Below are 15,556 nucleotides of genomic sequence, written 5' to 3' on the forward strand. Positions count from 1 at the left end.
TCTGATATGTACTTCTGCAATAAGAAAATCTGTTTTCATGAAAAAAAAAAAACAATTAAAAAAGAGATACCAAAGTACTTGTTATTCAGAAGGTAAACAGGCAAGCTATATTTTTCATTATTGATTTTACTTCATTAGTCTGAACACTCAAAATCTAATGCCAAGAAAAGTCCACATTTTTAGCTAGTGGCCATTTCAATCTAGCTTATTGATGACTTCACTACAAAGTAATGTTACACCTTAATATACTATAGATTCAAACTTTCATTCCTTTATGACAGTTATCTCTGACACCTCACAGAAGATGTTTCTTTTGATTACACAATGATCTATGCATATAGATGGTAAGTATAGAATACTTTCACCCAATTTTCTTCTTTGAATACTTCAAGTATATACACATACACATGGTTATTAGCCTTTTGCTGGGGTTTCAGCAGGCAAAAATTGCATAAACTTTTGAGAATCAGGATATTCTATATTAAACTGCTGCATTTAAAAGTTTACAAAAGTGTATCTTGACAATAACAAAAGCATTTCTTCTAAACTTGACTTCCTTCTATCAAGAGGATTACTCTGAACTTAAGGTGAACATGGGAATTAAATTTGCTTTAACCTGATGAACTCTCTCAACCCCTCTTCACATTTTATAAACTACCTCTCCACAGGTATTTTCACATTAGGACAGGCTTCAGTAAGCCAGTAGCTCCCTTAACTACAAAATGTTTTACTTCATTCATAAATTTTTGATGAGCGAAATGAAACCATCTGGTGTCACCAGGCCCTCTCTCTTGCATTAGTTCTTGTTTTAGTCACAAAGTCGTGTCCGACTCTTTTGCAACTCCATGGGCTGTGTAGCCCACCAGGCTCCTCTGGTCCATGGGATTCCCCTGGCAAGAATTCTGGAGTGGGTTGCCATTTTCCTTCCCCAGAGGATTTTCCTGACTGGGGATCAAACAAACATCTCCTGCATTGGCAGGTGGATTCTGTACCACTGAGCCACCAAGAAAGCCCCTCTCCTGCATTAGAGTAAGACTTAAAAGAAGTAGTTACTCAAGGTCACAGAGACTCATAAAAAATTCATAGTGACTTAAATTCATAGAAAGTAAACAATGGTCGCCAAGAGCTGAGGAGAAGGAGGGATTGTTGAGTTATTGTTTAACGGGTATGAAATTTCAGTTTGGGAAGGTGAAAAAGTTTCAGAGGTAGACGGTGATCGTGGTTGCACAGCAACATGAAGGTACTTAATATCACTGCATAGTACATTTAAAAATGATTAATACAGTAAATTTTGTTGTTATATGTATTTAATTGAAAAAATACTAGAAGTAGCATATTAGCCTGCTGTGAACTTCAGCAAAATCAAAGACTACTGTCATGAGACTAATTTTCTAGCCCAGGTCCTACCACTTCCACCTATCTTCTCAACTTTATAAAAAATGTAGGCAAACAAGATGGAGACAAGTGATGGGGGAAAACAACAGCTGCCTTATCTTGATTTGTTTCTCTTATCTGCCAAGGACCTCCCTAAGTTAGTTTTCAGATCCCAAAGAAGCTCATATTACCTTTTTTTTAATTAAATATTTTACTTTTTTAATTAATTGATTTAATTGGAGATTAATTACAATATTGTGGTGGGTTTTGCCATACATTGACATGAATCAGCCACGGGTGTACACAGCTGTACCGTGTAGAGCCACAGGTGTTCCTTGTTTGGAACAAGGCTGTTCCAAACCGTCCTCCCACCTACCTCCCCATCCCATCCCTCTGGATTGTCCCAGTGCACCAGCTTTGAGTGCCCTGTTTCAAGCATCGAACTTGGACTGGTCATCTATTTCACATATGGTAATATATATGTTTCAATGCTATTCTCTAAAATCATCCCATCCTTGCCTTCTCCCACAGGGTCCAAAAGCCTGTACTTTGTATCTGTGTCTCTTTTGCCATCTCGCATAGAGGGTCACTGTTACCATCTTTCTAAATTCCACCATATATGTGTGCTAATATACTGTTATTGGTGTTTTTCTTTCTGACTTACTTCACTATGTATAATAGGTTCATTTCATCCACCTCATTAGAACTAACTCAAATATGTTCTTTTTTACAGCTGAGTAATATTCCATTGTGTATATGTAACACAACTTTCTTATCCATTCATCTGCGGACAGACATCTAGGTTGCTTCCATGTCCTAGCTACTGTAAACAGTGCAGCAATGAACATTGGGGTACACGTGTCTCTTTCAATTCTGGTTTCCTCAGTGTGTGTGCCCAGCAGTGGGACTGCTGGGTCATATGGCAATTCTATTTCCAGTTTTTTAAGGAATCTCCACACTATTTGCCATAGTGGCTGTACTAGTTTGCATTCTCACCAACAGGGTAAGAGGGTTCCCTTTTCGCCACACCTTCTCCAGCATTTATTGTTTGTAGACATTCTGATAGCAGCCATTCTAACCAGCGTGAGATGGTACCTCATTGTGGTTTTGATTTGCATTTCTCTGATGATAAGTGATGTTGAGCATCTTTTCATGTGTTTGTTAGCCATCTGTATGTCTTCTTTGAAGAAGTGTCTGTTTAGTTCTTTGGCCCATTTTTTGACTGGGTCATTTATTTTTCTGGTATTGAGCTGCATGAGCTGCTTGTGTATTTTTGAGATTGTCAGTTGCTTTGTTTGCTATTATTTTCTCCCATTCTGAAAGCTGTCTTTTCAACTTGCTTATAGTTTCCTTCGTTGTGCAAAAGTTTTTAAGTTTAATTAGGTCCCATTTGGTTTTTTTGCTTTTATTTCCATTACTCTGGGAGGTGGGTCATAGAGGATCCTGTTGTGATTTATGTCAGAGAGTGTTCTGCCTATGTTTTCCTCTAGGAGTTTTATAATTTCTGGTTTTACATTTAGATCTTTAATTTGAGTTTATTTTTGTGTATGGTGTTAAAAAGTGTTCTAGTTTCATTCTTTTACAGGTGGTTGACCGATTTTCCCAGCACCACCTGTTAATGAGATTGTCTTTTCTCCGTTGCATATTTTTGCCTCCTTTGCCAAAGATAAGGTGTTCATAGGTGCATGGATTTATCTCCGGGCTTTCTATCTTGTTCCATTGATCTATATTTCTGTTTTTGTGCCAGTACCATACTGTCTTGATGACTGTAGCTTTATACTATAGTTAAGTCAGGCAGGTTGATTCCTCCAGTTCCATTCTTCATTCTCAAGATGCTTTGGCTATTCGAGGTTTTTTGTGCTTCCATACAAATTGTGGAATTATCTGTTCCAGTTCTGTGAAAAATGTTATTGGTAGCTTGATAGGGATTGCACTGAATCTATCGATTGCTTTGTGTAGTATATCATTTTCACTATCTTCCAATCCATGAACATGGTATTTGTGTCATCTTTTGATTTCTTTCGTTTTAGTTTTCTAAATATAGGTCTTTTGTTTCTTGAGGTAAATTTATTCCTAAGTATTTTATTCTTTTTGACGTAATGGTGAATAGGGTTGTTTCCTTAATCCCTATATCTATTTTCTCATTGTTAGTGTATAGGAATGCCACGGATTTATGTGTATTAATTTGATATGAGTTTGGTTTAAATAGTTGCTATCCTGACAGGTCACCATCATTGTAACCTGCTTCAACACCTGAGTCTACTCTCCTACTGCCTTATATCGGGAATCCTGACAATTCCCATAGCAGCCTGAAAGCCAAACATGCAACTTGGAGGCTGGGCAAAGGTTTTACAGCAAATCCACTAAATCAAAGGACACACTCTAACACTACACTCTCTCTTCTCTCCCTTTCTTTAATTATAAGAGGCTCCCAACCCAAAATATTCAAGCCAAAACGTCTCACTAGAAAATTTAAAAAACATCCTTGACAAGGTATCTATTAGTCTGCTTCTCATCCAGTGGATGAAGCCCTTAACCTAAAAACAGTTCTGCATTTTTGCCTTTAACACATACCTGATGATGAAGCCGGAGTCCTGTTAAAAGTGTCTCCGTTTGCTCCAGAAGAATACCTATCCTGTAAGAAAAAAGAAAAGATTAGTTTTCTACTTTGAATAATAAAAATGAGTAATCTATCTCATAAATACTAGAAAGTTTTAACAACTGGATTTTGTCCATAACAAAACAATTGAAGAATGTAAGACTTCCTGGGTCATTGCATGTTCCTTTATTGCTACTCTAAAACACCTTCACTTTAAAATTGTATATATAGCATACTAATATATCACTTAAAACAATGGTCAGCAAACTATAGCCACAAGCCAAATTGGGTGGGCTATCAGTTTTTATAAATAAAGTTTTATTGGAAAAAAGCCTTCCTTAATTCATCTAGGTATGTAACAGGCTGTTTCCTCTCAAACAAGTTTCCAATACTAAAGGCAAAACTTTTGAACAGAGCTCTGAAATTCTTCAAAATCAAATTCAATAATTTAAGCATAAAAAGTGACCTAAAGTTTACAGATAACACTTCAATTAACTGACTGAATTAGAAAAATCACAATATTTTTGCCAAATAAGTTTCTTTAAATAAACCTAAAGCTGGAGGGAGTGCACCAAGGTAGGTATTAACATTGTCAGGTAATACTTTTGCTCCAAAATTTCCTTCACAAAAGACACTGACTTTAAAAACTACCTTTATAAAGCTCAAAAGACATTCAATTATTTTTCTAACTTACTAAATACATACGATAAAATCTTTGAAATGGCTTGGGATTTTGATAACTGCTACAGTAAAAAGTTCCAATTTATGATTACCATAGACGATAAGACAAACAAGAAAAGTAATCCAGCTTTCCTGATTTAAAGTGAAACACTGAAGACTTTTTTTCTCTTTTCTAGTATCCAAAACACTACAGGACGAATAGAGCCCACAAAGAGGCTAGTTTTATAAGTGTTATAACATTCAGCTTCATATAACTGATAAAAAGTAATGAAACACTCTGACACCAAACAACTGGAAAATTATTATTACTAAACAATCTTCAGAAGATGGAATTTAACATCCCACACACATTCTAAGGAAAATTTTGAAAAAAAAATTTTTTTCAATAGAATTCATCTTTCTTCATAAAATCCTTAACATTTTTCATTACCTTAAAAATATAGTAACTTCATACTCCCTTCCAGCTACTCTATCATTTCTCTGCTCCATTATAAGCAAAAAAATTTATCTACATTTGCTGCCTCTGCTTTCTCACATTCCGTATTTCCTTCAAGCTACTCTTGCTAGCCTCCATCCTCACCTCTGCACTGAAAAAGCTTATAGTAAGCATATTATGTAATAAAATTACTACTTTTAAGCTTCATCCTGCCAGAGCTCTCAGCAGCATTTGAAACAACAGACTACCTACTTCCTTCTCTGGCTTAGGGAACACATCCTTCCCAGGTTTTCCTCTTGCCCCATGGCCACTCCCTCCACAGTCTCCTTTGCCAGCTCCCCAGCTAATGTACCTTTAAAATCAAAGTGCCCCACAGTTCATGGCAGAGCCCTCTAAGTCTGTTTTATTCAATCCAACTTTACCCACTCCACTCTCACAGATTTAAATCCTATGAAAATAGATAAATTCCAAATTTTTACCTACAGCTCTGATCCCTCTCCTAAGCAACAACTAATGACTAGTATCCTTACTTAAATCTTTTCTTAGGCATCTGAAATTCAACACTGCAAATACAGAATTCTTGATTTTTTTTCCCTCCCAAATTGGTTCATCTTCCACATATTTCCCGTTTCAGTAATGAGCACCATCATCCATCACTTGCTTCAATATAAAAACTTAGCATCACTCTCTCTTGCGTTCCCCATATCCAGGCCATCTACCCCATATCCAGGCCATCTAGTTCTATCAACTATATATCCACTTCTATCTTGAGGGCCCTCTCCCTCTCTTCCTTTTCTCTTTCCTTCTCAGATTTCAGTTTCTACAAATCTTGCCTTATCTTACTATAGTTTAGCCATACTAGAAATTTGTTGTTGCTCACTCAGTCATGTCCGACTCTTTGCGACCCATGGACTGCAGCACGCCAGGCATCCCTGTCCTTTACCATCTCCCAGAGGTTGTTCAGAGTCATGTCCATTGAGTCACACGATGCCATCCAACCATCTCATCCTCTGTCATCCCCTTCTCCTCCTGCCATCAAGTCTTTCCAAACATCAGGGTATTTTCTAATGAGTCAGCTCTTTGAATCATGTAGCCAAAGTATTGGAGCTTCAGTAACAGTTCTTCCAATGAATATTCAGGACTGATTTCCTTTAGGATTGACAGGTTTGATCTCCTAGCAGTCCAAGGAACTCTCAAGAGTCTTCTTTAACATCTCAGTTCAAAAGGATCAATCCTTGGCACTCAGCCTTCTTTACGGTCCAACTCTCACATCATTACATGACTATTCAAAAAACCATAGCTTTGTCTAGGTGGCCCTTTGTTGACAAAGTAATGTCTCCACTTGTTAATATGCTATCTAGGTTGGTCATAGCTTTTCTTCCAAGGAGCAAGCATCTTTTAATTTCATGGCTGCAGTCACCATCTGCAGTGATTCTAAAACCCAAGAAAATAGTCTCTGTTTCCATTGTTTCCCCATCTATTTGCCATAAAGTGATGAGACCAGATGCCATGAACTTCATTTTTTGAATGTTGAATTTTAAGCCACCTTTTTTACTCTCCTCATTCACTTTCATCAAGAGGCTCTTTAGCTCCTCTTCGCTTTTGGCCGTAGGGCTGGTATCATCTGCATAATCTGAGGTTATTGGTATCTCTCCCAGGAATTTCGATTCCAGCTTGCGCTACATTCATCCCGGCATTTCACATGATGTACTCTACATATAAGTCATATAAGCAAAGTGACAATATACAGCCTTGACATACTCCTTTCCCAATTTGGAACCAACCCATTGTTTCATGTCCAGTTCTAACTGTTGCATCTGGCTTTGCATACAGGTTTCTCAGGAGGCAGGTCAGGTGGTCTGGTATTCCCATCTCTTTAAGAATTTAACACAGTTTGTAGCGATCCACACAGTGAAAATCTTTAGCGTAGTCAATGAAGCAGAAGTAGGTGTTTGTTTGGAATTCTCTTGCTTTGCTATGATCCAACAGATGCTGACAATTTGATCTCTGGTTCCTCTGCCTTTTCTAAAACCAGCCTGAACATCTGGAAGTTCTTGGTTCATGTTGAAGCCTAGCTTTGAGAATTCTGAGCATTACTCTGCTAGAGCATGAGATGAGTGCAACTGTGTGGTAGTTAGAAAATTCTTTGGCATTGCCTTTCTTTGGGAATGAAATGAAAACTGACCTTTTCCAGTCCTATGGTCACTGCTGAGTTTTCCAAATTTGCTGGCATATTGAGTGCAGCACTTTCACAGCATCATCTTTTAGGATTTGAAATAGCTCCATACTAGCTATAGTAGCAGAGAAGGCAATGGAACCCACTCCAGTACTCTTGCCTGGAAAATCCCATGGACAGAGGAGCCTGGTAGGCTGCAGTCCATGGGGTCGCTAGGAGCCAGACACAACTGAGCGACTTCACTTTCACTTTTCACTTTCACATACTGGAGAAGGAAATGGCAACCCACTCCAGTATTCTTGCCTGGAGAATCCCAGGGACAGGGGAGCCTGGTGGGCTGCCGTCCATGGGGTCACACAAAGTTGGACATGACTGAAGCAACTTAGCAGCAGCAGCAGCTATAGTAGATTGAATAACGTCCACTCAATGATATCAAACCCTAATTTCTGAAAAGTATGTTATATTATTTGAAAAAAAAGTAGTTTTGGCCGATATAACTAAGAATTTTGAAATGAGGAGATTACCCCGGACTATCTGCTGCTGCTGCTGCTAAGTCACTTCAGTCGTGTCCGACTCTGTGTGATCCCATAGACGGCAGCCCACCAGGCTCCCCCATCCCTGGGATTCTCCAGGCAAGAACAATGGAGTATCTAAGTGGGCCCTAAATGTCATCACAAGTGTCCTTATGAAAGGCCAAGGGTATTAACACAAACACAGAGAAGGCCCAGTGAAGACAACAGAAAGAGATGCAGCCACAAGTCAAAGCTGCCTATAACCACTAGAAGTTGGAAGAAGCATGGATTCTCTCCAAGAGCCTACTGAAGGAAAACAACACTGCTGAGACCATGGTTTCTAACTTCTGGCCTCCAAAACTATGAGAGAAATTTTTCTGTTACTGTAAGCCATCTAGTTTGTGATAATTTGTTACAGCATCTATAGGAAACTAACACATTATACTTCTTCCTGTTGTCTTGATACCCTAAGTTTGTTCTCTCTTCAGATCTCTGCACATCATGTGTTATTGGGACTCTTTCAGGTCTCCAGCTCATGAGTCACAGTCTCAAGGAATATTTTCCTCTCCATATGATCTAAATCTACCCATACCAATCTTCTTCTCCCTCACACACAGAGAGTTTCCTGATTATTTTATTACTATTACTGTTTAATAATTTTCACTATTAGTATATGATTTTTAATGTGCTTATTCTGTCTCCTCCAGTAAAATACAACATCCATGCCAGCAAGCCCCTTATCTATCATGTCTACCACTAGCTCCAGGATCTAATAAGGCACAAAAAAACTTGTTGAATGAGTCTTAGGTCTTAACATTACCTATTTTTGGAACACTTAGCTATAAAACATTTATAACCTCTTTACTCATCCAAGTGAACCAATTTAGAAATTTTAAAACTTAACATTATTTCAAATATTATAAATTTCAAAATAATAATTGTGGATGGACTAATTATCTTAAGCAGTTTCCACTTTAATCACAAGAGTATATATGCCTTCTGAAATACACCAGAAAAAAAGCAAAAAGATCAGACAGAAGAGATGAGTGTGTAGACTCATCGGTCAGTTAATAAGAAATATTACAACTAGCAAGCAAACCCAGTATCCTGTTACAGTCATCACGCTCATCCATTTCATCTCTCACCCCAACAAGTGTGCGCACAATATGCAAATCCCTAACCATTTCTGGACTACTGTAACTTCTAGATTACCAAATATTTCTCAACCTCACATTTTTTATTATTCTATCCCCACATGGTACACTCACTTCAAAAACTAGCATTAGTAAGTTCTAACTGCTGCTGCTACTGCTAAGTCACTTCAGTCGTGTCCAACTCTGTGTGACCCCATCCCTGGGATTCTCCTGGCAAGAACACTGAAGTAGGTTCTAAAAACTACCAGAAAAGTAACCTGTTAGTTCAAAATTATATAAGCCTGTGTTAATACTAAATCTCCAAAGAAGGATCCTTAGAAGCATTCAGAAAAGGCTTACCACTTAATAAGAACCTCCTGCATAGCACAGGGAATTCTATTCAATACTTTGTAAAGACCTATATAAGAGTAGAAGATAAAAAAGAATGAATACATGTATATGTATAACTGACCTATTCTGCCGTACAGCAGAAACACAACATTGTAAATCAACTATACTCCCAATTTTTTAAATTAAGAAAAGGCTGATTAGATATTATTACCAATCCAAGATTATCTCAGAGCCAATACAAATTGAACAAAAGGGAAGCCCAGTTGCTTCCTGGAACAGAAATCCAATTAGAACAACCAATCAAATGGTGCCTTTAAAAGAAAACAGGCTGAAGACCTCAGATTTCTCCTACATAAAAATGTCATGTGTTCATCCTTAGCTTCTACACATCTTATTCAATGAAGACAAGCAAACAAAGCCACTGAATGCATCATGTTCCTTCAAGTCAACAAGTAGGTCAAATTACTAACTGCACACCTAGCACCAGGTGTTAAGTTTGTGGACAAATGCAAAAAGTTTACTACAAATTGGCCCCACACAGATATTTACTAAGAATTGTAAGGTAGAAATATTAACATAATTAATATTCAATCAGTATGACCAACATCAAGAAACAAAGTATGTTAGTGAATAGCACAAAGACTCCCAAAAGGTAAATCTGGAAGCCTGACAGTTGACGATCCTCAATTTCAGACACCCTTTGCAATAACCATGCACAACATTCTACAGTGCAGTATACCATTTGAATAATACTTAGTTAAGACAAAATCTCATTGTAAGAAAAAGTAAGAATTAGACAAGTCCAAGTGGAAGAACATCTGTACCTATGAGTTAAACTGTGTATTACAACAAATCTACCAAGAACCTGGGGAAAAAAGAACCATAGAAAATTATTTGACCAAGTAATTCCATTTTTGAAAAAAATACTCCCAAAACAAACAATAAACTGTAGCTATTCATGACAATACTGCAGTGCAAAGATAACACTTTAATTTCTACCAAAAGAAAATCAATTATGTTGTAGTAGTTCTAGTCCATTAAATACTACATACCCATATGAAATTATTTTTAGGAAGTTAGTAATATGGAATAGCTAGTGCTTTAGAGTGAAAAAGCTGAAATCAAAAATTACTATTACGTACAATCATTAGAATCCATGTAAAAATATGTTTGGGAAATATAGAAGAAAATTTACTAAAACCTGAACAGAGCATTTGTGCTAGTGAGCGAGACTGTAGGTAATGTTTCTCCTCTTCTGGTCTTACAATATTCTTATGATATTGTTTAACATAAAGAAGACTATAAAAAGATAATATGCAAAGAAGTTATTTCTAAAATAAGTCCCAAAGCAAGAAACATGATAAATTCAGATTAACATCTTAGGTATTTTTTGTTTTGTTTTGAAGAAGTTCAATTTATTGATTTTTTTTTAACAACAACAAAAAAAAACCAATGTGATTAAAAAACAAGCAGAAGACCTGAATAGACACTTTTGCCAAGAAAACACCATGCTGGCCAACAGTCACACAAAAAGATCCTCAATGCCACTAATCATCAGGTACATGCAAATCAAAACCGCAGTGAGATATCACCACCTCACACCTGAAAAGCTATTATCAAAAACACAACAAATTAACAAGTATTGGCAAGGATACAGAGAAAAGGGAACCTTCACACACTTCATACACAAAGTAGACTTTTAAGTCAAAATCTGTCGTAAGAGACAGAGAAGGACATTATATAATGATAAAAAGGTTAATTCACCAAGAAGATAAAACATTTATAAACATATATGTACCAAACATCAGAGCTCCTAATGTGTGAAGCAATAATTTCTTATTGGCAAAATTAAAGGGAGAAATACATTTATAAAGATAGAAGAAAACTTCAAAACCCCCTTTCAATAATGGATAGAACAGCATGATAGAAGATCACTAAGGAAATGGAGGCCTTGAATAACACTAGAGTCCAATTAGACCTAGCAGACATATACAGAAATGTGTTACCAAACAGTAGCTCTCAAGCGCATATGGAATATTCTCTGGGGTGGATGATAGGTAAGGCTGCCACAAACAAGTCCTAATAAACTTTAAAGACTGAAACCATACAAAGCATCTATTCTAATCATAATGGATAAAACTAAAGAAATCAATAGCAAGAAGAAAACTGGAAGCTCCACAAGTATGAGGAATTTACACAGTACATCCTTAAACAACCAATGGGTCAAAGAATCACATGCAAAGTTAGAAAATACCTTGAGATAAATGAAAATGAAAACACAACATACGGAAACTTATGAGACTCAGCAAAAGTAATGCTAAGAGATAAATTTATAGTCGTAAATTTTTAATTAAAAAACATTAAGTCAGTAACCTAACTTTACACCTTAAAAAACTAGAAAAAGAATAACAAACTAAACCCAGAGCAAAGGCAATAATGAAGACTAGAGCAGAGATAAAATTTAGAATAGAAAAAAAAAAGAAAAAAACAGCAAAACAAAGAGTTGGTTCATTGAAAAGATCAACAAAATGAACTTTAGTTAGACTGACTAAAAAAAAAAGACTCTAAATAAGTAAAATCAGAATCAAGAAGGGGTATTACTATTAACTTTACAGAAATATAAAGAATTATGAGGGAGTACTATGAACTGTATGTCAAAACAGGATAAACTAGATAAAAATGGACAAATTTCTAGAAACACAATGGGCCAAAACAGAAATATGAAAAAACAGAAATATGAATAGACCTGTAATTAGTAAAGAGATTGAAATGGTAATTTTAAGAAAACACCCAACAAAGAAAAGCCTATGACAAGATGGCTTCACCGGTGGATTCTATCAAACATGAAAACAATTAACATGAATCTTCCTCAAATGATTCCAATGTAAAATGAAGAGGAGGGAACACTTCCAAACTCCAGATTCTGAGGCCAGCATTATCTTGATGCCAAAAACAGAGAAAGATTGTACAGGACAAGAAAAACTACAGACCAATATGCTTAAAGTATACAGATTCAAAAATTCTCAACAAACAAGGGGTGGGCTATGGGTGAAGTGAAGGTGAAGTCGCTCAGTCGTGTCCAACTCTTTGTGACCCCGTGGACTGTAGCCCACCAGGCTCCTCCGTCCATGGGATTTTCCAGGCATGGGTACTGGAGTGGGTTGCCATTTCCTTCTCCACATCTTAGGTATTTTAATCTAAAGTTTATATGCAAACAGGACAAATTCAAGAAAGACGAAGAATTAAATTTTATGTTTTGGGGTAAATTAAGAATTTCTATTAAGACATCACTTGAAATATAAAGTGCCAGAATTGACTAACAAATACAAACTGGAAATCCTAAAAGGAAAACAAATTGACTTTAGAAGACATTTTCAAGTAAATAAAACTTATGTAAAAGCAATCCATTAAATACACTGTCTTCCAAAGTAGACTCCGCGCACCATCTTAAAGTCAAAACTAAAATCCAAAAACCCACTCCATAATCCCCTCATGTAAATTTCAGTGTAACTCTTCAAAAGCTATTAAGGAAAAAGATCTGCAGATTTGTACATCTGAAGATCAAACTGATGTTACCATCTGAACCAACCTAATGTTTTCATCTTGAGAGCCCTGCTTGTATAAAACCAAATTTCAGAATTCAAACTGCCACCCAAAAACGATTTTTATTTTTCCATTTTCTATACAACTGTATCTTAGAGACATTCAACCACATTAACACAAGCTTGCTTTCACCCACAATAAGTTCTAAATCACTGAGATTTAAATTAAGTTGCTAATAATATTATACCCCTTTTAGGTTTTAATTATTAAATTATGTCAGACTGTTTTCCTCTATTGGGCTTAACATGCTTCATCATTCCCTATAATACAGTTAATAACAATCACATGGAGAAGCACAGCATGCTTCTCACCACAGATGAACTTTCTCACCACAGAGATTTTCAACTCTGATAAAATCTGTAGCATTCAATAACTACAAACTTTAAATTTTATTACCTTCTCAAATACAGGAACATAGGAAGACATATGAGGGTTGATTATTTCTGCTTCCCAATCTTCATCTCCCATGGCGGCTTCCAGTTCAGTTTTTCTAAAAATACAAACATGCACATTTAGGCTCAGTCAGAATCAGAGATCAGAATTGTACCTTTAAAAGCATAAATCATCATTTCACACATATACCTCCAAACTACATAATTAACTGTTGATCCTCCCCAAAAGTTTTTGCAAAAAGGGCAATTAAGTTTTGTTTCTTACCGAGAGATACCGTTTATATTCATCCTTTTGGCTCAGACGGTAAAGAATCCGCCTGCAACGCGGGAAGACGTGGATTCGACCCCTGGGTTGGGAAGAGCCCCTGGAGAAGGGAATGGCTACCCACTCCAGTATTCTGGCCTGAAGAATTCCATGGACTATACAGTCCATGGCGTCGCAAAGCGTCGGACACGACTGAGCGACTTTCAATTTTTTATCTTTAAAAATTAGTTGAACCACTTATCTAATCACTCTAACAATCACCATGTCCCGGTGAAGTTCAGGCTTTTCCCCAAAATCTGTTGACAGAATTTAGTTTCTCACCGAAGGGTTCCCAATGCGTCTTAGTGAATATTAAGGGGGAGGGGAAATTTTTCAAATACTACTCCAGGTTTCTCCCTTCAAGACTGGGTACGACGTTTCGCATGGGGTTTATTTAGTTTCTTTGCGAGGGGAGGGGGGAAGTGACCAGGGAACAAGGCCTTGAAGTTTGGCAGGGAAGAAAGGGTAATTAGGTGGCCTAAATATCTCCCACAAACAACTAGTTTCGCCAAAGAGGGTGTATACACTAAGTTCTACAACCATCCGTGTTTAGAGAGTCTTTTTCTCTGAACACGGATGGTGTGGTACTATGTGGTCAAAAATGCTCCTTCGCCTTTCCTGCAGGCCTCAACCCCAGACTTCGGACACGCACAGTGCTACTGGAGCCTCCGGCAGGAAGCAGAAAGACCCCAAAGGGCGGCTTCAAACCCCTACCCACCCGAACCGTTCTTCACTTGGCCCGAAGTGCAGCTACTACTAGGAAGCCCAGAGCGTTGGGATGAAACCCGTACTGGGAAAAAAGCCGGCGGCCCACTCACCTCTCCGCGGCTTGCTCTCTCGGAGTCCTCACAGGCGCTGACGCGACTTAAACGGCTGCACGTGCAGGACGCAGAGTGCGTCTGGTGCGCTGATCCAACAACAAATGGCACCAGGCGACGAGCTCCATCAGCCAATCAGCGTCAGGCAGCCATGTCGTCCCGCCCCCATCTCCCGCCTCTCCTACCCTACGTGTTCACGTTCGAAGCCGCAATCAGCTGACCCATTACGTTCGGGACGGAGTGGCCCGTTAGGCCTGGGGGTACAAGGCTGACCGAGGGTCACTTTCTGTGGATTTTTCTGCGGGGTCTTCAATCTGGAGAGGCTATAGAATTTTCCTATGTCAGCACTGCAAGTCAAAGCTAAAAATAGAAGAGGAATTAAACGTCCTCCTACCTACCTCTTTAAACTTTCTCTCCTTTTTTGCCTACTGCAGTCGCTGGCAGTTGGCCTCTATTTCTGAGGCGCTTGCTTCACATCCAGGGGGTTCCCAGGTACCTCGAAGTATGGCTGAGGCTGGGGGTGGTGGGGTATTTCTTTTTCTTCCCAGACCGAAGGATGAGACTGTCACGCCGACACCTAGGAGGCTGTGAAGTCAGTAACTTGTCTTACAGAGCTAGAGGTCGAATTTTGGGGAAGGAGACACCCTCTGATCCAGAAGGAAGAAGTAAATTGTGCTGGTGAAGGTCGTTCGTTAGATTTGTGACCCACCTGTTTATATCCCTACTTAATGGCCAAACCTAAGGGTGTCCGAAGGTCATTTCGGTACTTACACTCATCAACCAGTTAGTGTTTGTTCTGTCTCACAAAAAGTCGGGGAAATCTTTCCATATTTTCCCATCCCTCCAAAAGGCATAACAACAGACCGCTTGAAAAATACCATTTTTATTTTTCGCTTTATTTTCATCATTTCCCATGCTCTGAATCTTTTAATCCCTGAATAGTTCAGAAATGTAAGTCCCAACACAGTCTGACACTCAGGCATAGAGGCTGAGGTACTTTATGGAACACTCTACACTTTCCAGCTCTAGAACCATCATTATTGATCTCTTTAATCAAAAATACTTATTTTCTTTGAATCCTTAAAAAATACTTACTTAGTTAGCATTAAACTTTGCCAGACCATTATCAAGGTGAATTATCTTCAAAAGATTACATTTAACAAAAGTGAAACCAGAA

At 37.9% G+C, this 15,556-nt stretch overlaps 1 protein-coding gene across 1 annotated transcript in view; it reads right to left on the minus strand.

Annotated features, from left to right (window-relative positions):
* DDX4 (DEAD-box helicase 4) overlaps positions 1-13,333 on the minus strand; it is an 81,406-nt gene extending 68,073 nt beyond the window's left edge. The window contains exons 1-2 of the mRNA XM_061129456.1: positions 13,262-13,333; positions 3,949-4,009 (exon numbers count right to left, since the gene is read on the minus strand). Of these exons, the coding sequence (XP_060985439.1) occupies positions 3,949-4,009; positions 13,262-13,333 (133 nt within the window). The remainder of the gene's footprint in view (positions 1-3,948; positions 4,010-13,261) is intronic.
* Positions 13,334-15,556: the final 2,223 nt, after the last annotated feature.

Source organism: Dama dama, chromosome 25, assembly GCF_033118175.1.
Source record: "Dama dama isolate Ldn47 chromosome 25, ASM3311817v1, whole genome shotgun sequence".
NCBI classification, from domain to species: Eukaryota; Metazoa; Chordata; class Mammalia; order Artiodactyla; family Cervidae; genus Dama; species Dama dama.